At 37.7% G+C, this 25150-nt stretch overlaps 1 protein-coding gene across 4 annotated transcripts; it reads left to right on the top strand.

The window, feature by feature from the left end:
• LOC140146528 (glycine N-methyltransferase-like) lies at window positions 1-24107 on the top strand. Of its 4 annotated transcripts, none has more exons than XM_072168405.1 (7): window positions 2-173; window positions 2389-2463; window positions 6304-6539; window positions 13549-13676; window positions 16110-16363; window positions 19183-19370; window positions 21268-24107. In XM_072168405.1, the coding sequence occupies exons 3-7, from the start codon at window positions 6334-6336 to the stop codon at window positions 21431-21433; spliced, it is 942 nt and encodes a 313-aa protein (XP_072024506.1). In that variant the 5' UTR covers window positions 2-173; window positions 2389-2463; window positions 6304-6333; the 3' UTR covers window positions 21434-24107. The 4 variants fall into 4 exon arrangements, with proteins under 4 accessions (XP_072024509.1, XP_072024508.1, XP_072024506.1 ...); XM_072168406.1 differs by having other exon boundaries at window positions 2-186; XM_072168408.1 differs by lacking the exon at window positions 2389-2463 and having other exon boundaries at window positions 1-173.
• Window positions 24108-25150: the final 1043 nt, after the last annotated feature.

The following is a 25150-nucleotide window of genomic DNA, read 5'->3' as shown; positions in this document are numbered from 1 at the left end:
TGAGCATGGTGCGCAGTGAAATTAAAACGACCTTGAATGTGTTTATTTGATAGAAATAAATGAACAAGATTGAGCTTGTTGAGCTGCGTCACTGCATATTCAGAAGTAAAAGATATCGACATCTGTTTACTGTGTGGTGCGGAGTGGTGCTCAAGTCAAAATAGTAACCTAAAGCCGGGACCTAAAGTAAGTAAACAAATTATTATTACATTGTATTACGATGATCATGATATAAACATTGCATGATCAGCAGTGCTGATAATACTAAATAACATTATCAATCATGACTGCTTTTGTATAGAGTAAATCTAGTTCACCACGTAAACTTGTATGGCTCAAAATTCGGACCGCTCGCCAATGAACAGATCAGTTTGTGAATGAGGACATCGCGATATAAGTTACTTGTACTAGAGTAAATCGATGTCACGTCACGGTCACAAGACATTGCAAACGATATACAATACATGTAGGCCTACAAGTACTAGATATTAAATAAAACACAAGATGTATACGTTGCTAGTAATAGTACTGTTTGCTTGATGAACTGTACGTTTTCCCCACACCAGGCCATTTGTGCAGTACCAGACAAAAAATGTATTCATCTCATCTGTTTACAAACAACTTCAAACCATGGAAGAAAGAGATGAGAAGGAACCACAACGACTTCGATCGGCCAAGTTTTAATCCGTTTATCTATTGACGCATGAAAAGAAAAGCTATCAATGGTACTTACTTTCATGTATGATCCATTTACCGCGATCGATGCTTGGCAAAATCATTACTGGAAAAAATTTATAACAAACCCATCCACGAACAAACAAACGCTACCCAGAAGTAAGATTATGGAATTTCACTGATGCTCTGAAAATGTATAGTAGCTTTGTTTTGGGATCTACAGTCAAACTGTTTTCTTGATCGTGTTGTGTAGAAAATGTCCTATAAAACATCGAAAAGGTAATCAAAATCTGCCGTTTTTTTGTTGAGTTTCATCTTTAGCAAATAAGGTAAGATTTTGGTGACTTTTTCGATGAAAAATAGATGTAAAATGTTCTTAAATAATGCACAATGTTCCGGTTGAGTCCGGTACATAAAACCTGTTTAATTTAATAGTTTATATGTGTATAATCGTAACTAGCTAACTCGCTTCAGTGCCAAAGACTGCCAACTCTGAGAAAAAAGTCATCAAAGTTCGGAAAAATTGGGCAAAATGGAAGAAAAAGATGTAGGCCATCAATGACCGATGATCACGTCACCAAAGAAAATCCTATAGGGTGCTTGCACGGAAGGTCATTAGTTCAAATCATCCTTCACACACGCTCCAGAAGACACGCAAATACATGGAATACAATACCAATCACCTATTTAACGCGGGGTATTGATCAAGGTAAATCCTCATGAATAACAATGTCAACTAAATGTCGGTAAAGGGAGTGGACAAAGTGAATGCGTTCGTTGTGGTTCCTTCTTATCTCTTTCTTCCATGTTCAAACGGAGAGATAGTAGACAAAAGACGTAGCTGTCATAGCTCCAAACACTCAGCCAGGTATCAGGTAGATGGTCCACAGTTAGTACGAGGAACCCATACCGTACTTAGCTAAAATAGGGCAGCGTCAATAACGAAAATGTCATACCGATAAATGACACGTCTGTTTTGCCCGTTTTTTTTAAGTTTGCCTTGCGAACTAGTCCACAGTAGATTGATTCACTTGATATGTTGCCAGGTTAAAACTGGTCCCTGAGTAGTTCGCAAGGCAAACTTAAAAAAAACCGGGCAAAACAGACGTGTCATTTATCGGTATGACATTTTCGTTATTGACGCTGCCCTATTTTAGCAGAGCTAAGTACGGTATGGGTTCCTCGTACTAGTCCCTGATATGAGATGGGGGGGTAGGGCTATTTTCCTTCTGGACTAGTCTATGTAGGCTGTGCCCCTCAGAAAAATATAGTACTATATGTGTGGGACTATGTGATCGTGGCCCATAGTTTTAACAAGAACCTCGCATGCCATGGCAGTCTAGTAGGTCCTATTTATATATTGTCGGTAGTGGCGGCGCCGCTTGTGGGAGGGGGGCATGGGGGAAAATCTCCTACTCAGTCAGAACTCTTGCCCTGGGCTCTTGTCTCCACCAGTAAAAACCTAAAATTACGAAATTCTCTGCCTTTCTCGCAAAATTGGTTGATTCACCCCCCCAAAAAAAAAAAAATGCTGGCAATCACCGCCACTAGTCTGATTGTGCAGACCCATCTGTGATTCACAGATATAGGATAGACATAGAGTAGAGGTCTGCCTCAGAAACTGCTGACTCATCATGCCTGAATATAATACATGATATGTGATGCCTGAATGTTCCTGACATTCAACTTGTGTGTTATTTTACTTTGGAACAGGTTTGTGTCTGACTGATCCAGTTACAACCAGTCCTGGGCAGCTAGTATTGACTGAAGGCTACTAAACTATTTTATGTGAGTCATGTAGTTGAACTAAGGGAATGTGCAAAAAACAAAAACCGAACAAACTTTTCAGTGGTGTAGCATGGGTCAACACATTGGAGGGGGTGGGGGCACCGACCATGATTGGGGGGGGCACCGACCATGATTGGGGGGGCACCAGGTCTGATTGGGGGAGGGGCACAAGCTGTTTTTCTGCAATTTTCCTATGGGATTTAAAAAAAATTCAGATCGATTGGGAGCACATGCCGCCCCTATGATGCTACGCCACTTAAACTTTTTGAGTATATCATTAGATTTATAAAGTAAACTTTGAGGACTGTTAAATGTCATAAATATGAAAAATATGATCCAATTATTTTTTTAAATAATTTGTCGTTAAATTTGGATTATATCGAGAAATTCAACAAATCAAAATATTTGGGATCAGAAGGACGTTCCTTGTGTTCAGAATGCAATTTGGTGTTTCTGATGTGCTCTCTGGCCCCACAAAAAATACTGTGCAAAGGTGGGTGACCGACCCCTTATTTATAGGAGAACAAAAAAGATTTCTCCAAACAAAGTATGAAGCATTGGCAAGTTTAACAACTACTCGATCCCCTTTCAAGGAAAATACAGTACTAATTTTTTGGGATTAAAAAATATTATCAAGTTCTGCCAAATGATAGCTCAATCCTAATCATTCATTTAGTCCTAACTGGAGATAAAAGAAAAAGTTCACTATTTTACTAATTTCTTGAAAAAAGAGCCAAAAACATGCATTTTGCGGCATGTTTTCTGACAATCGAGTCACAAAAATCACAGACTTGGAACAAGTCTAAGCATTCAAAATCTTGCCTATATATGCCGAAATTTTGCTCTAATTTTGCACTTTTTTGTGTTACTTTAATTAAATGGTTGATTATAAGAATAAAACATGTCTTTTCCAAAAATTAGAATGCATAAACTGAAATTAGTCTTAGTACATGTACAAGATTGTCACAGCATACGAAAAACACCCTAAAAGCGCATGTGTTTGACCCTTATTTCCAAACACCTAACTAACCAGTAAAAAGTCAGCAGCTCTTGGAATAATTTTACAAGAGCAAAATGAAAATCATGGTGGGCCTCACCAACCCTACCTCCATGGTCATCTTTGATGACTGGTACAATCCCCAGTTACGGTAATCACTAAAATGAGCGCAAAGGACGTATCTACGATTAGTTTAGATCGTTTGGGCATAAACACATGCAGATATAAATCTTAGGGGGTTGTTGGTACAAACCCCTCCCCTTTGTAGTTCTAGGGTTAAGTAAAATTAGTGTGTAAGATGCAGAATAAGATGGGCTACATCCGGGGGTCAGTTGGTGTTGGCAATGTGAAAAAACGGGTCATTAGGTGTAGGATTTGCCAAAAATACCAGGGTCTTTTCATGGGCACATGACGTATGTCAATATATGGGAGTGCCCCCCCCCCCACCCCCGGGGCTACATATTGCTTAAACATATTTAATTCTGATACCTATTTCACAACTTGTGTCCAAAGTAATTCACCCTGTGATTTTATTCTGGGATACACTGTATTAGAATCTTTGTCATCTTTGATCATGTTGATATGAGGTAACAATTCAGTATCGAAGTTACATAATGTTACTATGTCAACAGGATCACGCTCTTGAGTAATGAACAATGATCAAAATGATCACCACACAAAGTATATGGTGCTCGAAGGCATACCAAAATAGCATGATCAGGTAACCAAGAGAATTACGTAACAACTTCAATGTTGAATTAAAGAGATTGACTTCATAATTCTTATACATATGTAGTTAACAAAACTTGTTTTGTATATAGATCTGTACATGTGCATGGGGCATGTGCATCAAGTTAAATAGACAAGATAAACTTGATGGTATGTGGTGTGTAAACTTTACATAATACATTCAAGATAAAAGCTTTAGTTGTGTAATACTAACTAATCAATATTTATACTATTATAGTAAATACAACATATCTTCTAGAATAGGGGGCTATCATTTTCTCAGGAAGGGGGGTCCCAAATATCCAGGGGGTCATAAACTTTTTGATGACCAAAATGTAGGGAGTCACAAGATGGCCACAGAATGTGTGTCTACTGTCTATTTTATTCAAAAAGACTGATTTCAATACAATTTTAACATAGGGGGTAAGGTGTATCGGTGTTGGGGGCATAAAATTTTTGTTACCGAAATGGGGGGGGGGGGTGCAATTTTATTGACACTGACTCTTTGTAAATTTGGGACCCCCTTCCGAAGAAAATAGTGCCCTTAAGGCAGCTGTGTACTCTCAGACATGCATGTAGTAAAAGTGCAATAACTTTGTAATTATTCGCAAGACATATAAAAGTATACATTTTTATGAAGGCAAGACATCAATAAATCTTAATATAAATACAGATTTGGGGTAAAAACAATTATTATGAAGAAAATCACAAAAAGTGAGTTTTTGGCAATATTTGTTAGGTACATCATAACAAAAAACACTCTTTCCAAAAATATATTTTATTTTGTTTTTAGCTCAATCTTGAGGCTCCAATCCAAAAACTTTTTTTAATTTTTTGATATTGGCCTTATTTTTTGAGATATTGACCATATAAGGCATCAAATTGAACTTTTAAAATTCACAAACGACTATTTGCACAAAATGATGCCTAAAATCGGAAATAGACCAAAATATAAAAAAATGAGAAAACCGTTTCTTGAGTCGATCATGCTTTTTACGATGATCATATTTGCTTACCTATAGATGCTGTATTTATTGAGTTATCGTAGTACCTAAATCGTCATTTTACTGAGAAAATGAACATTGAAATAATGGCCGTTGAAGTGGTCACATTTGCACTTTCATCGAATCTCACAGGAGAATGCGGCAGTTTTCGCTTTTGTACCTTATATTACGTGAACATCGGGTAAATCCACAGACCCTTGAGAAGTTTGAGCTAAATCCATTAATAACTTGATATTTAAATCGGGGGAAAGAACTTGAAAAAGCCCACATTTTATCAGCTAAAACAGAGCCATTTGACCACTAGGTTTTTGTGAAATCATAGCTTCCGTGGCGTTTCCATAAGATGCGCCGCGATGCAGATAAGCGTCAGCGTATCATGTAAGCGATTTAAAGCGTTAACAAATTGCGCGATGCGTTGTTTGCTGCGTGTACCCTGCTGGTTCAACAAAGATTGTCTTTCCTTTTCAATTTCAAACACGAGTGGAATAGTGAAATAAAATCCTTAAAAAATTGCAGTTGGAGTTTACAAATCTGGATTTTCATTCCTTGTATTTATAAAAAACATAACAAAGTACAAACATATCAAAAAAACTCAATTTTGCGAAAGAAACAATGTCTAGAGTACACAGCCGCGTTAATCAAATGATCTTGAAGGTATTCATTCAGTAGCTGTAGAAGTTTGTCCATTGAGGAGGTCAAGCGAAAAGTTTTAGTTAGTAAAGCTGCTAAGCTCCCAAATTTAGCACAATTGTGCACTTTGTGATAAAAGCATGGGAAGCTATGGGAGTTTGCACGCATGAAGTACATGGTCCAAAGATAGTTTGAAGATGTGGCAGGAGGCATTGGATTTGACCTTAGTGACCAGTAGAGGTCACAAAAGGTCATACAGGGGTAAAAATGTGCTCTTTACTTGAATTTGCAATATGGAAGTCAACGGGCCCTATGGTCAGCCAATGACATTTGATATTTTTAATCTCTATCTTAACAAAATAGATATGTAAAACTATTCTTTTATGATTTCTGTCTGGTAAACGAACATAATACAACACACACAAGTACTTGAGGTGTAATTTCTAATTGTATGCATGATGATATGATTATATCTTCCAGAGATTAACTTCACACAGGCATTCAGCCAACATGGTAGACAGCATATACAGGACCAGATCCCTCGGGGTAGCAGCCCAAGGTATCCCAGATCAGTATGCTGATGGCAAGGCTGCTAAGGTGTGGGAGTACTACATAGGCAGCCGACGTGAACGTACAGAGGTGTATCGTGAATGGATAGTGAAGCTACTCAGAGACAGGGGTTGTCAGAGTGTGTTGGATGTTGCGTGTGGCACGGGTAAGGGTATAACAAGTTATTTAGAAAATTAAAGTGCTTAATGATCAAACTTTAAGCCAGAAATCTTAGTCTCTGCCGACTACAATGTTCATTTTGGATGATTATTTGAGCCACTGTGCTCGAGAATCTAAAAAGTGGGGGTAGGAACAACATATTATTTTTACGACTAAATGTGTGAGATTATATACTTATTTTACAACTTTATGCATGCGATTTACTACCTAGGCGTGAGATTATACTACTTTGGCGTGAGAAAGTGACCCAATGCGTGAGAGTTGACAGCCCTGTTGTGACTGGTCAGAACTTGTTCATTGACCACTCTTTGAATCTGACAACCACCACCCTTATGCATACTGTGATATTTGACAGTGACACCCAAGTAAGATGGTATGTCATCATCACTGAAATCCCGACTGAACTCTGACTGGCTGACTGACAACTTGGGAATAGGGGACCGTTCTGAAAAATCACCTTAATTTTTCTTGTAGAACATGAGTTTACACTATTTTCTATGGGGTTGGCGACATTTTTCATGACCAAAAGGGGGGGCCTGAAAATGATTTTAGATCCGAAAGGGGAAATTGAAAAAAAAATGTGGATTTTTCTTTTTGCATCATTTTTACCCCTCCCCATTACAAGTGTGTGTGAAGGGGCCTTGTTCTTTAATATATGACAGAGCTATGATTTGTTGATTGTACTAGAAATAGTTTAATCGTCAATTATAATAATTAAAAAAAGAATACAATTAAACAAAAACCAGGGGTCTAAAGAGCCACTTGAAATGTGCACTATGTACGTTCACCTGTGTGGTGCAACAACCACTCTAGTTTACTTGGGATTTGGGAAAGCTCACCATGAAAAGTACAAAAATACATGAAATAAAATGACTGTGTCAGCACAATATCAGTGAATGATGATGAACAAAAAGAAAAAAGTACACAGTAAATAGTAATATCGAATAGTACGGTAATGAAATTTTATTAGCTTTTAAGGATCTGGAATGAGCGTTTTTGGCGTTTGACAGTATTTTTTGTGGGACATGAGAGCACATCAGACATATCAATTGCATTCTGAATATGAAGAATGTCTTTCTGATATCAAATAATTTTCATTTTTGAAATTCACGATATGATACAAATTTTATGACAAATTATTAAAATTTGATATTTTTCACATTTTGATATATAACAGTCCTCGAAGTAAATTTTATAAATCTAATGATATATTCTTAAAGTGTATGTAGCTGGGAGGAATGCCAATGATCAATTGAAAATTTTGACCTTTCATATTGAAGATATGGATTTTTCCAAAAGACCTATTTTTTTTGTGTTTTGGGAAAAAATCCATATCTTCAATACTGAAAAGGTCAAAATTTTCAATTGATCGCCTGCTTTTCATCCCACCTACATACACTTTAAGTATAAATCATCAGATTTATAACGCTTACTTCGAAAGTACTGTTAAATATCAAAAATATCAATTTTAATCATTTTATTACATTGCTAATTTCAAAAAATCAAAATTATTTTATATCAGAAGGACATTCTTCGTATTCAGAATGCAATTCGATATGTCTGATGTGCTCTAATGTCCCACAATAAATACTGTCCAAACGTTTATACCCCACCCCTTAACATTGTTGAATTTTATTTGCTTAGAATTTTCAATAGCATGCATTGCATACCTGACCCATTTAATTTTGAATTCCAATCACAACTGTTGGTTGCATCACATACGGATCAATTAAGAAAAAAATTAGGTCATCCGGTGGATGATAGGGTTGTGAAATCTGGTCATCCACCAAAATTTTTGTTCATCCGTATATATTTTAATTTAGATTTTTTAATCGGTATTGGAGTGTCCCTGGACCTAGAGCTAAATGCTAGGATCAAAAAAGTTTTTTGTATTTTTAATATGCAAAGTTTAATTATAAATGCATGTTCATTTCACACTCTGTGAATGATATTAAATTGGATACAAATTCAGTGCATTTTGAAATCATTAATACAGCATTTCTTTTTAATCAACCATTTATGAATGATCCTAGCAATTAGCTCTATAGGGCCAGCCAGGGATACTCCAAAACTGATTTAAAAAAAAAAAGCTTGATTATATCTGTATGTGATATGTCATTCCCGTATAGATCTGTATGTCAAAAAAAAAAAAAAATAGCAAAATGATTCCCCCGCTGAAATTCACTTTTGCCCCAATGTCCCCCCCCCCCAAAAAAAAATCCTGGCACCACCACTGATTGTTTCAAATTTTTGCTCCAAATTGAAGCTGATGAAACTACAAATGGTGTGACAATATACAGGCAGACTAAGACCTAAAAGAAAACAATATTTGATTGGCGTAACAGCCAAACCCGACCGACCCTAATCAAACAATTTTACGTCAATCAAACAATTTTTTTAGGCCTAACCCAGATTTGTTTACATATCTTTCCTGTACTGCTGGGAATCTGTTACAAGTGACGTCAAGCATGTGCATTGGACCTTGTGGAAAATAATATACGCTCGACGGTTAGCAGTATACGCTTTTAATTTGTAAAAGTAAATCTGCAAAATATTATGCCTCATTTCCACACACACGGCATGTTGCATGAATTGGGGAAAATCCCTCTGTTGGACTGCCATCAGATCATGCAACTTTATATTATAAAGCATGCTAGCTTTGCTTTCATAGTAGAATGGGCCATAGTCATGGGCGTTTGGAAAAATGAACCACTTTTTGTTCGTTTTTCAGCTGCTTGGATTTGGCTCAATGCCCCCTGCCCCCCCCCCCCCACACTTTTTTTTATGAATTAACACCACTGCCCATTAGTCATATGACTGGGGTCATTCCAGTTGGAGGGGAGCAATGGGGGTATGTTACATGCACCCTCTCAAGCATATTCAAATTAATACAGAATCAGTGTAGATATTTTCAGTCTACATATATTTTAGACAATTTTGGTCTCTTCCCGGGGGGGTCACTCGCTTACCAAAGTGGTATATGCATGCTCGTCCCAGCACCTCAAAAATGGACCCTAAATGGCGTAATCAGTGTAGAAAAATTTCACCCCTTATTGGCGTAAGGCTCTGAAAATCTTACCCCTAAAATATGGCGTAATTCGGTGTAAGAAACTAAAACGGACCCCTAAATGGCGTAAACTCTAAAACAAACCCATGGAAATTGAAAAAGATACCCTAAACGTTTAAACTTTACCTGAAAAGTACCCTTTTTTCTAAAAACGTCGACGCCGCCACAAGGCCAAAAATCGACCCTTTTTCGACGTTTTTGGGGACGAGCATGCGTACCACTTCGGTATGTGAGTGACCCCCCCGGGGGTCTCTTGCCCCCTGAATGTTTTTCAACTTTGTATGTTTGCTGATGCATTCTTCCAGGCATGTAACCTGATGCATTCTTCCAGGCATGTAACCTGATGCATTCTTCCAGGCATGTAACCTGATGCATTCTTCCAGGCATGTAACCTGATGCATTCTTCCAGGCATGTAACCTGATGCATTCTTCCAGGCATGTAACCTGATGCATTCTTCCAGGCATGTAACCTGATGCATTCTTCCAGGCATGTAACCTGATGCATTCTTCCAGGCATGTAACCGGACCTGATGTGTTTTGAGAGAGCAAAAGCCCAGTCACTGAGAATATAGTCTACAATGTATGTCATTTTCATAGCCCCTTTTTGAAATTCATACTTCAATATCAAATTATCTCACAATGAGTACAAACGAGAACCACAACCACTCTCATCCAAAAACTGTGGCTGCACACACTAAAAACTACGGGGTTATATTTTCCGTGGTCATTTTGAATTGACCACGTTTGGGGTTGTTTTGACCCTTCAAGGGGGTTGTACTGTTTTAATTTGACCACATTCACGAGGTCATTTTAGCCACGCATTTAACGTGGTCAAAAACTTAGTGGTCATTTTGCCGATACCGTCGGCGCATTGATATCAGTTTCAATCTTCCGCTTTGAAAATCTCAATTCATAAATGAGTTTAAACATGAGCTGCAATTAATGTTTGTTGATTAATAAATAAAACTAATTTTTTGACCAAATGTTACCCAATTTATCAACTTTATAATGACTTGCATTTCGGAACTATTTGCACACACGGTGTGCATCGGCTCACGTGGTCACATCAGCGCCATATTTGTTCTGATTGTGCAGCTCAGCGGATTGTCGTGTGTGCTTGTCTGCATGATGGAATATGAAAAGTTAGTTAAAAAGTGAGACTGACTGCAAGGATGCATAGACCCTTGTCTATGCACGCAGATTCATTCCAATTTCATGCTGTCGTGGCTGGTGTCTTGGCTGCAGTTGTTATAAGCTTATATCATGTAAGCTTATAATACGTGAACTGTCATAGGCGATGACTGACTGTGACTCTGTGTGTGAATGTGATACACAGACGCAGTTTGCTGTTTATGTAATGCTTTCTCTGTGCAGAAACACACTTATGTCCTGGTGGGACCAGCATGACCATAGGCCTACTAAAAAAATCCAAACCACCCCTAAATGTGGTTATTGAGTAACCCTATAAAACAACCCTTTCAAATGGGTCATTTCATTTGACCCCGAAATGAGGTCATTAAGTAACCCAATAAGGCAACCCTTTTGAAGGGGTCATTTCATTTGACCCCGAAATGTGGTAATATTTTGACCCCAATGGGGTTACTATTTGACCCAAATACGTAGTCATTGCAATGACTCGATTTAATGGGGTCAAAATGACCCCGTTAGTGGTATGGTGTTTAGTTGATAACTATGCTGGGGTCAAAAATGACCCCGTTTGGGTCATTTTTTGACCCCGTAGTTTTAAGTGTGCAGGGGGATGTGTTTGTTTTATGGAAGGGCATAGCTGCATGGGGTGAATACACTAAATGTGACCAGCTCCAACAAAACCTGGAACAAGTCGCCAGACATGTTTTTTAGTTATAGGCCTTTCAAGATGACATTCCTATAATAAAAAATCAAATTTTGGAATTCTTAATTTCATGGTATTTCAAATCCTTGAAAGTACTTGAAAGTACTTATTAAAAATCAATAATTGACAGTTGAACTATGATAATCCCTATTCAATCCTGTGTAAAGCAGGAAACTAATTAGCCCATTACTCAGAATAGCAGTTTGGCAATAATATCAAGGTACCCTTTACACAAAATTATCCATATCTTGAAAAGTATTGATGCTATGTATATTGGTATCATTTTGAAGCTTATTGTCCCGCAATGTTTTGCAGGTCAGGGGGGGGTGATGTTTACGGGGCACCTTGTAAATAACATATGTGACCCCTCGGCACAACTGAGCCCGGATGTCGCCAGTGCCACTATTGAGATATGCTCCATCGAACTTAACAATAAACAATAGGAAACAAAGGATTTATTGACTGTTTTATTGATTTTTCACTATTTAAATGTCAAGTACTATAGACATGATATACATCATTTTAAAGCTAATTTCAAGCAGAATATTTTGGTTGAATATCTCAAAAATGATGATTGGCGACTTCAGGGCTCAGTTGTGCCGAGGGGTCACATATTCTAAAAAAGGCTTGGGACAACAGTACAGAATTTACTGCATGATTACTCCCCGGATTACTCTTTTTTAGGTCTGGCCCAAAAAGAATATGATTTTGATTTCAGGTAACAGGAATATCAACTTTTTGTAAGTACCAGGTTGGCAGCTGAACTCAAATAAGCTCACCTTTTTATGGTGAATCACATGGCTTCAATTGGATTCAGACAACTTCTAGGATGACAGAACAATGAAGAATTCATTTGTACTAGTCAAGCATAACTTGACAGATTGTTTATTATCATTTTATCGTGTTATGTAAATATTTGACACACTTATCTTGTGATAATGTAGATAGAGTTATATAACATTGGATAAGAGGTCTTAAATAGCAAACAGCCTGTGACATAATCCCCGAATAATTCACATGTACATTGACCTCCTAAACTTACACAAAGAGAGAAATTCACTTTGATCAAAGATGTCGCTGATGGAGAGTGTACATACAGCCTGTTATGTCAACAGAATTTGTGAAATTAGCTGATCCCAAAAAATCTGAAGAGGGAACAACTAGTGCAACTCAAAATATTTTCCTCTTCCAATTTTTCTTTAAAAAAGAGATCAATCAACATTAAATTCCCATTTCAACTAAGGATTAGCCTCACACTCAAGTTTGGTTTGGGTAGGGGTGTGCAGCTTAGAATCTGAAAGTGGATCCATCAATATACCAAGAAATTTGGACCCATCGATATACCAAAAGTCAAATTTTTGGCCAAATTTAACACAAATTGTTTTGCCGGTAGTTTATACCAATTTTTTTAGCCCTAAAAATTTGGAGAAATATCACAAATTTTGGCTGCAGTGAGGTAAAATTTAAGTATTTTCAGAAACAAATTGAGAACATACTTGAAAAAGGACCTATAGAAAAGGGGGATCATTTGTACCATGTACCCCTGGGGATTTACAGCATAAATCATTTTTGAAGGAGTGAGAATAAAAAGAACCCAAAATATGAATATTGACCGGGTCTTTACGAGGAGTGTCACCCGGGGTGGGGAAATTATTTTTATTATATTTTTTACTTTCTCTTTCATGGTGGTCATACGTTCTTGGTATTTCAAGATATGAAATGACATATATGAATATTGACCCGGGTCTTGTGATGAATGTCCAGTGGTATAACCAGCACTTTTTCAGAGGGTGGGCGAAGGGAGCAAGACAAATTTTAAGGGGGCAAACATTGACTAAAAAGTACTAAAAATCTTAAATATCGGGTGGCCACCATCCCATGGGGGATCAAGGGGGGGGGGGGAAGACTTTTCACAGGGGGGTAGCTTCCCCACTTTGCCCAGCTCTAGCAAAGATGATCACTTATTGACTTGGATAACACACACAGTTTTACTCATCAAGCACTCAAAGATCGCATGCAATGTCATTACTTTTATTGTTTTAACTAATGAAATAATATTATTCTTTTATTCTTTCAGAATTGATTCAGTCATGTTACTTGAAGAAGGGTTCCAGGTGATGAGCTGTGATGCTTCAGATAAGATGGTGATGCATGCCTTCAGAGAAAGATGGGACAGGCGTAAAGAAGAAGCTTTCGATGCATGGGGTAAGTCTGTCTTGTCTTGTCTTGTCTTAGGATGAATAGAAATATAGATTTAGTGTCTTTGCTTTCAGAGAGATATGGGACAGGTGTAAAGAAGCTTTCGGTGCATGGGGTAAGTCTGTCCTGTCCCCTGGGTCATGTCTTGTCTTGTTGTAGGAGGGATAGTGTCTGAGCTTTTAGATCAGAAAGATTGGGTGAAATCCTTGTTTAGAGTTAGTTTGATAAATTTTCGACATCCTAGCTTTAGGGTCATTTTTGAAAACAATTCACGCAGATGCTTACAACTTTTATACATAAGCGGCCCTCCCCAGGGTACCTCAAAATTTAGATGGTTAATAATTTGTTTTATATCACTCATACATAAAATCACTTTTCTTGAATAACTTTATAATTACCGGTATACTGATATGTCGGCACAACACAATTAAGCTTTGCCGTGACATTAATTTACCCACACTATGTCTACACTAAGCTAATGAACCTTATGTTGTGAATTCATGTATGAGTGATGTAATAGATGATTGTATATTAAAACAGTTTGTTCAACTTTGAAGGCCATAACAACAGGTGTTGAATCACAGATCCTCCACACGTGTTGAGGATATCTGGTTGAACACACCCAGCCTCCAGTAGACTGTTTAGCTTGTTTAAAGGAGTATTTCGTGATCCTAGCAGCCTCTTTTTATGACATGTTTCAGTACATATCCACGAAAAAAAGCATATTCCCAAAATTTCAGTTGATTCCGATATTGCGTTTGCGAGTTATGCATGATTATGTGTATTACACTGCTCCATAGACAATACGTTGTAATTTCGTTCTGGTGCACCAGAACGAAATTCAAATTTCACGATATCTTTGCTAAACTAATTAATCTGCAAGAAATATTTTGTACATAAACATTATGTAGACAGAGGTTTCCAGTGATATGAAAATCTCAACTTTTTTTGAGAAAAGTGGGGGGATGAGGCTGTGGATCACGAAATGCCCCTTTAAGGGGACTCGATCTTTTGTGCGTAATTATAGAGGGCCAGGGGATTCACTCTATCATTTAAAAAATTATTTGAAGAAGTCAAAGAGCCCTAAGAATAAAAATTGTAGTGTAATTCACACCAAACACAACTTCTTTATATGACAAAAATTAATTTTTGTAATGGATCAAAAACAAACGTTTTATATCAATTTTAAATTTAGCCTGAATCAGTAAATATGGTACCTCTCGCCCTTTTTTTAGGTCGAGGCTGTTTTTACCATTATGCAGCGAACCATTGTTGAAGCTATTTCATATACATGTGCAAAACATTCTAGAGCAAGAATGAGGCCATATACTGTTGAAATATCTTTTGTTGATTTCAAATGATAATGTCAAGAAGTCGTAAATTTTAAGGTCAAATTCCTAAAACCAAAACAAAACATTGCAACGCAGATATTTCCCGACTTACGCAATTTCATCATCACATCAGTGTCTTTATTATTTGTTTGAAACCTTTCCCAAACGTTCGTGCTATTTATGCATAAAACGGCTAATCTATCTTTACAAAACGCGTTTTTTTTTATTAAACAAAAGGATAAAGATGGCATTATGAGATTTATCTTTTCTCATTACACTCCTCCGCTCAACTGCCACCGTAGCGAGCGGTAAAGCACTAGACCCGTAATCAAAGGAAGTTCGAATCGCTGGTTCGAATCCCAACGAACCCGTGGAAACTTTTTTCTTCAAAATTCATGATCGCATTCGAAATGAGTCACTTGTCGGTAAATCATGTATCGTATCCTTAATGTTTACAACTATAAGCATCAAATCCTTGGATGGGGCACCCAGGCATTAGCACCAATCTGGCTTGAAATGTGGTGGGGACAACCGGCCAAAAAGTGGCTGAAAAGAACAAAAAATGGGTCATTTTGCCAAAAGGTGATTCCATAGACATGTAGGTGCAAGTTGGGATATAGGGTATGTATAAACATTACAGATATGCAAAAAAAAAAATCAGGTTTGAAAAAAATTAACCAATTTCATATTATAAGATAGTACATTATGGCTTTAAAATCTAAATTTTATTGTCAGGTTTAACTAAGGATTAGGATTTAGCTATGTTTTATTTGACAAAATAGATAATTTTTTTAATCCCAAAAATTTAGTGATGTAACTTTCTGGAATGGGCGGAGAGTAGCCTCACTCTCAAACCCTATACAATTCTATCATAGTGGGTCTTAGCTTTAGAAATTGAGGTTTGCCCTCCTATTGACCAGACTTCTACAGCCCATTGGGGGTTCATAGAGTTCAAATATGTGTTGCTATGGCCTTGTTGTGCAAATCTGGTCTACTAAAAAGGTCAATAGCCTTTTTCAACACCTACAATTTTGCCTAAAATGTCAGGGAGATGGGTGGCTAGCTAAGGCACTTTAAGTATTATCATTTCTTTCTCACCCTTTGACAGAAATTGAAATTGCCAACTGGCTGACTCTTTTTGACGACATCAAAAAACCAGGAGACGGTTATGATTGTGTCGTCTGCATTGGCAACTCCTTCGCCCATCTGCCGGACTTTGAAGGAAACCTATCCAATCAGAAGCTGGCCTTTAAGAATTTCCATGACATGCTTAAACCAGGCGGTGTGCTGATCATTGATCATCGTAACTATGATGCCATTCTGGATACTGGGAGGGCGCCTGTCAAGAATATATATTATAAGGTAAGCTATAGAAGCTTATAGAGAATGTCTTTAAGAATTTCCATGACATGCTTTTAGATACTGGGAGGAAACCAGTAATTAATTACCACTTGGGAGTTTCTTTCATTCCAGGAATAGATTATCTATGACCATGCATCAAGTGCCACTTGAGAGATCATAATAGGGGATTCGTAGTGCATGTCAAAGAGCTCCACGGAATCTGGTTTACAGCGGCATAATAACAAGCTCTGATTGGGGTGTCTAGCCAACTCAAGTGGCTATTATGTCTTATCACTCAAATTCAATGTCAGCCTTGGGGATTTGTTTTTAGAATATTTTGTACAATAGGCTGAGCTTGTAGCTGCAAGTGGGCTTATACCTGCAGGGTTATGGTAATAGAACATATTTATCCAGAGAAGATCTCTTTCCCTTCTCAGAATCTTTCGTCTTCAGCCTTCAGTAGATAACTTCCTATCAGTGGCGTGCCGTCAGAGGGGCACGGGGGCACATGCCCCCATCGATCTGAAATTTTAAAAAATCCCATAGGAAAATGGCCAAAAAACAGATTGTGCCCCCAATCAGACATGGTGCCCCCACTCATGGTCGGTGCCCCCCCCCCCATATGATGACCCACGCTACGCCACTGCTTCCTATAGCAGCTCTTTGAGCTAAACTGGAAGTGTGCAGATGCTGTGACCTCACAGTCGGTGCAGTGTGAAAAACATAAATTTGGTGCTGTACATCAAGGCAAGTAAGGCAAGACATCAGGCAAGTAAAAAGTAGGCTGACTGGCTTAGAGTGTCTTCAGGCTGGCAACATAGCACTGATTGAACTCAGTGCTATGGGCTTAAAAGCACAGATGGAGGGCGTGCACACAGCTGACTCGGGGAGATTGTTCCAAATATGGATTGTCCTTGGAAAGAATGAGTAGTTATAGACATCTATGGTTGCACTAGGGTGGTGATATCACCTCATTTCATCAGATGACACTCCTATTACTTTGTACAGGTTCCCTTTGTTTTCATTTTGAGAATAGACTGGCTTAAGGGGGTACTACACCCATTGATTTTTTTGTGCATTTTTTTTGCATTTTGTGAAGAAATTACAAAAAAAAATTGGACAAAGTGGTATGCAAAATGAAGGGCAAATCTTCTCGTTTTATTGGTGGCATCGGTATCAACGTAGCTTACATGCTTTTAAAAGTAGAAGCCAAAAGGTGGTACATCACTGATGATTTAAATTCACTTCATTTTGGAAAGCTTAATATCAACGGATTTCGTTAAAATTTTGGATATGTGTTGCTAACACGTTAGGGAAATAAAGTTGATATGTAAAATGGGAATAAGTGGTTCCTGATTTCTTTTATGACTTCATGAACTTGGTGCTCCACAACTATCAAAAAAGGAACTGGTTAAAATGCTTCTATTTTCAATGTTGAGCTATATTTTGTATTTTTAACTTGCGACATTATTTCACTGAAACTTAATTAAGCCATAGGTAACAGGTTACCACAACCATACTACAGCAATGTTGAAAAAAATTGTATTTCTTGTCACCTATACCACCATATTGGGTAGTTTTCCGTAAGCTTAGCTTTTGTGATTTTGGTAACTATTTTATATTTATTTGTGAAATCCATCTCAACTAGGCATTCTAAATTGTACTCACCATTTACATCCCAAGGTATATTAGTATATCCACCTTGCACTTCTCGATATATATCCAGTTAAAGACAGAATATCAAAATTATTCTTCATTATGATACATTTTGTATCACAGACTCTCACATGTGTATTCAAAATTGATGCTTAAATTTGACCTGAACCAATTGACCTATAACCTGACATACGGTGACCTAATAGCCTTTTCTTCTCCTAACAACACATCAATAACAACATCAATATCAAATTGACTAATGACTATGCATCTATTGTGTAAGTGTTTATTTAATTTATTCAGTGTTATATATTTTGCAAGCACCACTAGATTTTCTATAGAGAGTATAACAAAGGATTTAATATATTCTATTCATGTACCCTACTTGAACATGTTGAAAAGAATAAATTATGGTTTGTTATGAAACACGCATCTGAGTTACCAGGATACGGTAAACAAAAAATATATAGGGCTAAAATGACTTACTATACAATGGTTTAAAAACACCTTTTTTATTTATTTTTTAAAATTTTTTTTATTTCACATGATCCGTGCATATATCGCCTCGCTATAAATGAAAAAATACGTTTTTAGACCAATCAAACCAATATATGGGTGTAGTACGCCCTTAAGGTTATTAATTATTTTAAACTGTTGTGATTTGGTAGTTCACAGCATCTTACGAATGGTAGTGGGCTTTGGCAAAAACTGCATTGCTCAATTCATAGCGAGCGTGTAGAAGAATTAAAATATCACAGATATACTTTTATAGGTGCTGCGGTTCTTGAGTTACGTTGTAAAGAGGGCTGAAACAACAACACTTTTGTAAAACGTACATAACTCATTAACAACAATAAAAAAGTATACGATTTGTAGAATGAACTTTTGCAAAACATCAAGGTGTCAATTTTCAATAATATATTGATCTAGATAATGCCAATCGATTTTTAGGTTGCTTCGACCAACAATACCTCGTCTACCCTTAATATGGGTTGATAGTTACTTATGAAATAAACATTTTGCAAGATCTGGATTTGCTCTGTTCATTGAGGTGCATTTCATCAATATCGACCCATGTTGCATTAGATAGCAAATAAGTTCAGAAAATTAAGCGGATATACCATGTAAAGTCTTCAGGGGGCGTAATATTATCCTGATGTACTCTTTGTATTCTTCAATTTCAGGGCAACTGTATCACAGACATAGAAACCTCTACTCTGTTCAAGAATGGCAGGCCCTCCATGGTAACGCTGGACTACATTATAGATATCGGCTTGGCAAAGAAAGAAATGGAATCGGAAGACAGTGAACACCACAAGTTGCATACTCATAAGACGCCAAAACGGCTGGAGGATACTACTGGTGTGTGCAAGTAAGTTGCGAAGAGGCTTGACCAAAAGATCAAATTGAGGGCTTAAAACCTGACTCGCCTCCCAGGGGGGTACTTGGTACAAATGACCATACAGGGACATGCCGCAAACATGGGTAGCATTTTTAGCCTTTTGGTATATCAATGACCCCTTTTTCTAGGTCAATTTTGGTATATGGATGGGTACTTTTTCCAAATTTTCTCATTATTTTCCGGAAAATAGTTTACCTAGCTAAAATTTGGATGGGAAATTTGTAAAAACTAAGACAATTGTGACACGATCTGGTCCATGGGGGCCAAAGGCGGCAAATTTGAAACTGAGATAAAGGTGAAAATATGGAGTAAAAAAACAATAAAATACATAAGAAAATAGACATAAAAACTTCATAACTTTAGAACCAAGTATGCTAGACCTTTGGTGTTTTCAGTAAATGATAGCCAATTGTATGTATAATGTAACAATTACAGTAATTCTATTTTCAAAAATGCCTCCTTTGGCTCCATGGACCAGATCGTGTCAACCAAAAAATTTGACTTTTGGTATATATTGATGGGTCCAAATTTCTTGAAAAATTGGTATATTGATCGGTCCACTTTTAAATTCTTAGCAGCACACTCCTACCAAAACCAAACTTGAGTACCCCCGCCCCGGGACCCGCATATGTTTATGAGTTACAACCATATTGTAACATTTAATAAGGAGCACGCTCTCAATATTTCTAACAATTTTGAGCAAATTATAATCGTAAACTGACATACACTATAGGCTACGTTGGCTACGGAATGGTCATAACACATTTAGCTGCACATTAAAGTACCGACCTCAGTCCTGATATATGGAGTGACCCACATTTTTTCTTTGTTTTTCTTCATTCATTTGGCTCAGAATTAAAAGAGGATATATACACAATCTGTCTGTTTGTCTCTTTGTCTGTTTGTCTCTTTGTCTGTCCGCCTCTTTTCTCGGAGACTAGGGGTCGCACGTTCCTCAAACTTGGTGGGTGGGTGCAGCTTGGTATGAGGAAGAACAAGTTTATATTGGTTAGTGGGTCAAGGTCACCCAAGGTCATACAGGGGTCAAATTAGTCCAAACTGTTTTTCTCAGAGACTGGGGGTCGCACGTTCCTCAAACTTGACGGGTCAGTGCGTCTTGACCCGGGACAGAACAAGTTTGTATTGGTTAGTGGGTCAAGGTCACCAGAGGTCATCTAGGGGTCAAATTAGTAAAAACTGTTTGTGGGGTCGCATGAAACTTGGTGGGTGCATCTTGACCTAAGACAGGACAAGTTTGTATTGATTAGTGGGTCAAGGTCACCCAGGGGTCATCTGAGGTCAAATTAGTAAAAACTGTTTTCCGCCTATTTTCTCGGAGACTAGGGGTCGCAGACCTTCGCACGATCCTCAAACTTGGTTGGTGGGTGCATCTGGACCTCAGACAGAAGAAGTTTGTTTCAGTTAGTGGGCCAAGATCACCCGAGGTCATCCAGGGGTCATCCAAGGTCAAATTAGTAAAACTATCGTATGGGCATGAAACTTGGTGGGTACAGTCAACTTTTATAGTCCAATTTTTGGAATGTCATTTTGGGGTCATCCAAGGTCAAATTACTATCGGCTACTATCCTACAGTTGGAAAATCATCATACAGGTATCAGAGTACAGCACAGAAGCCAGTGCTAAACAGGCCTAAAAAAAGGGGGGATTCAGGAATCTTATTCCTGATAATTTTGGTAATTTGGAGGGAAATTATGCTCTTTTTGGATAAAGAAATATGTAAGAAATAGTCCTGATATGTTGGAGGGAAATTTGTCCACATTCCTGGAAATGAATAATTTTTCCAGGTCTGGCTACCTATAAAGTTGTAACTTATTTATTATTGATTTTGTTGTTTATCATTGTACAGATTCCGTCTGTCCTACTATCCGCATCGTCTGAACGCATTCACAGAGCTGTTGAAGGAAGCATTTGGAGCTGACAGCAAGCACACAGTGCTGGCAGATTTCAAACCATACAATGAGGTGGATACTCCATCCTACTACATCCATGTGATCGAGAAACCATTGGCTTGAGAAACGCATAGTCCTTTGGAGGGGATTTGCCAATGAATTCAACAAGGGAATGAGTATTCAGTCATATTTGTGTGTTGTATGTGGAGGAGCATTCCTCAGGTTTGGTTTGTCACACACCCAGGACAAATGGTCATGAGGATATGCCCCAGGTGTGGGTCTCATCTGCTGTAACAATGGCCCCTCTTTACGGTCAATTTTCGTATAAAATGGGTAGTTTTTTTCACTTTTTGGGGGGAAAATACCACATTTTGGTCCAACTGAAGCCCAATATACATATTTTTTAAATTAAATTGAGCAAATTTGGCAAAAACATCTGGGCCTCTGATACAAAAAATTAGTCCAATTTTCTTGGTTCCACTTCCTGGAGGCATATCCTTAACCAAACCAGACTTGAGCACCCCCACAGGATCACACATGAAGCTGGAAACTGAAATAAGCTTACTCTTGCTTACGTCAGAGTGGGCCACATTCAGAAGCTTGTTAATGATGATGATTTTAGCCAAAGCAATGCATTCAATACTTAAAACTACCTATGTAGACTAGGTTCTATAAAATATTTGATCAAATATGTGTAATTAGCCATTTGCAAGTAAGTGCGGGGAAATAAGTGTGTAAATAGTCCCACAGACTCGTCATGAAACTGATTATGACCAAATTGCTGAAATTTTATTATAAAAAAGCAATCCTTCCATGTGCAACATGCTATTTTTGAAAGAAAATGTCATTATGGGATGGAGCAAGTGAGCATGACTCGGTTATTTCTCAGAAATTTTGCATCAAGTATTTTAGGGTATGCGTATAAATAGTCAGGAGGAGGGGGTGAAGTGGTCACCCTACACACACTTGCAAAATTGTAAATATTACTGCATGATATTGATAATTCAAAAGTTTGTGGTTGATGACATTACACCACACCGGAAAGAAGCATGTTGCAGTGACATAGTTAGGGGGACTAAGGGTGGCACATGCCACTTCACACCAATTCAAAATTTCCGATTTACTTTAAATGAACCAAATTAGACCATATTGAAGGATTAATATTGACTGCAAATACTTTTTGACCCCCCACCACTTTTTTTTAGATTGCCCAGCACCCTGGGCCAAAAAAATGGGGTCAACAATTAACAATTTCAGTCAGCAAAAAATATTTGTACAAGTTTGGGGCGACATTCCATATCCTTGCAACGGGCGCCACAACCCCTAGCTAGTCACTGGCTTGTTGTGTCATTATCCATGGTGTATTATTAATTAGCTCTCATTATACTGATAAATCACCTTTGTTTTACAGGGTAGCATAACTGAATGCAAACATTAGCGTGTTTTTTGCATGTGCAATGATCACAGTCTAATTAATTGTACTTTTATAGCATGTGTACTGTAACTAGGTTTATACGTTTCATATAAAATTAATAGTAACATTTGTTATGATAAAGACAAGCCATGTATATAATGTAGACAACAATGTGTAAAACAAGAAACTACTACATAACTACTACATAAGGTGACAAAAGACAAAATAAAGTTAATTTCTATTATGAGCCTGACCAACCCCGATTTGCGTTTTGGGATATTTAAATTATGCAGCCACGGTATTGAGCCACAAAGCAGCGAGTCATGTTTGAGGGAGTTGACAAAGCGGCATCTTCCCACATTGGTTTCTCTGAATATTTGGTACCCGGTAGTTTCTCTCCCTATGGATACATGGAATTGAGTTCAGATTATAATGAGTAGTACCATTATAATCTGAAATCAATTCCACAAGCCCATCGGGCTATTCCAGTATTCAATGGGCGACTCCATTTGAAATCTATACTCCCTGTGTGAGGTAAAGGTTATGCCTACCATTGAGGTGTATGGATTTCAACTGGAATATCGCTATATATACCACGGTGTGACAGTAACCTGAAGTGATTTACATCTCGGGACCCCCCTGTGCCCCGGATAATCCACTGTATGGGAGTCAGGATTCTCCTAGTCAATTTCTGTGGTATTCAGCTTTGTAAGTGACGGGGATATGCGGACAGCAGTTTTAAACTAGGGGTCTTTTGGTGAGCCTAGAAACCAAAAACAGGGGGTCTTTCAGTGAGACTGAGAAAATATTTTTGAGGATTTTGAGAAATATAATGAAAGAAAACGGGATAATTCGGAGAAATTTGTCTAAAATCCTTGAAAAGAGGGGTCTTTTGTTGGTGACAGAAAAGGGGGTCATTTGGGTGAGAGGGAGTTCAATAAAACAAAAAAGGAGGTCATTGGGTAGGAGGTCGTTGAAAAATGGGGGTTAATGTGGCTGCACATCCCCGTCACCCATTTTTAGTGAGTGCCCCTCCTCCCTCCCCGGGACACCAGACTTTTCACCATTCCAAATTTCCAGCGTATGTGTGAAGCAAAAGAAGTGTAAATACTGTAAAAATATTATACCATTATATCATGTAGGCTAGATCTTAGGATAAGGCAACAAAAATATATTGTTTGGTTGCCCTTCCAAGACCTAAATTTGGAGGGTCGGTAGTCCGGTCCTTTTTTTACCATGAACTCTTCCTCCATTTTGAAGAAGCTAGTATTGACACATGCTTGAACACTTTACGGTAAAACATTGGTGCATTTTGGACTGAATTTAAAGGAAATACTTCTTGTTGTTTATGCATTTAATGAATAAAATGAATCATTAACGAAATGTCCTTGATACTGTCATAGTTTAAGGTTTTGTTTAAAAAAAGTGTTGGAAAAAGAAAACCCTGACTCAAGATTTCTAATTTCTTAATTCGGTCGGTCTCGGAGGGGTGTGAGAGTTGAGCTTTTAAGCTGATTCTAGCTTTTTTATTACCAAAATTTACATGTTTTCTTTTATTTTCAGGCCATATTTGGCATTTTTACCCTGATTTTATGCTGTTTTTAGTAATTTTCCTCATTTTTTGTCTGAGGCCTCGCACAAGTACACCCCTGCTCTTAGATACAGTTGTAGTAGATATAGCTGTACATAAGTGTTAATGATCAAATCAAACAGAAACAAAATATTGAAAACTATTTTTGAATTCAGTATAAATGATTATGTCATAAGGTGTCACTAGCTTTGTATAGTGAAAAGCAGAGTTATATCGTGTATATTGTAATGATTTCAAATCAAATGGAAGGTGTAATTGGGTTGTTTGAAGTTTTGTAAAAAATTGCTGACCAAGAGAGAGACAGAGACTAGACATGAAAAGGGAGGGAGAGAACAAATATGAAGAGGCATGTAAAGGAAACAAAGACAGAAATGCCTGAAGAGAGAGAGAGAGAGAGAAAGGAATGATCAAAAAATAAGGTATGTTCCGTGTACGCATAAATAAAATGCAGTGTCAAAATGGTTTGTTCATGCGTCTACTTAGTACTTTGTCTGAAATATATTTCAACAGAGCCCATCTGCAAAGCTGTCAGGTATCATATTTTCATGTGTACAGTATACAGTGGCATAACTGGCACTGGAGCCAACACCTACATTGCCTCCCCTCCAAATAAGTTGACTGTTTTTTACACCACCCATTGAGTATATTCGACTTCTGAAATTGAGCCCCCCAAGATAATGAAATTGCAATTTGCATCTTGTTTAACTTGTAAATTGGTGTAGTGTGTCACATGTGGAAGTCATTTTGGAGGCGGTTGGCAAGAACACTGTACATTTTCCCTGAACATGCTGGCCAGAAATGATACAAATTTTGACGAATTTCCCCATATTAAATT

Source organism: Amphiura filiformis, chromosome 2 (assembly GCF_039555335.1).
Source record: "Amphiura filiformis chromosome 2, Afil_fr2py, whole genome shotgun sequence".
NCBI classification, from domain to species: Eukaryota; Metazoa; Echinodermata; class Ophiuroidea; order Amphilepidida; family Amphiuridae; genus Amphiura; species Amphiura filiformis.
Note: the sequence above shows the minus strand (reverse complement) of the source record. Positions and strands in the feature narration are given on the sequence as shown.

Excerpts from the sequence above, each read along its gene's own strand:
- LOC140146528 (XM_072168408.1), top strand. The coding sequence starts at position 6,334 with ATGGTAGACAGCATATACAGGACCAGATCCCTCGGGGTAGCAGCCCAA. Across the intron at positions 6,540-13,548 it reads GATGTTGCGTGTGGCACGGG|AATTGATTCAGTCATGTTAC; the intron begins TAAGGGTATAAC and ends TTATTCTTTCAG. Across the intron at positions 16,364-19,182 it reads TCAAGAATATATATTATAAG|GGCAACTGTATCACAGACAT; the intron begins GTAAGCTATAGA and ends CTTCAATTTCAG.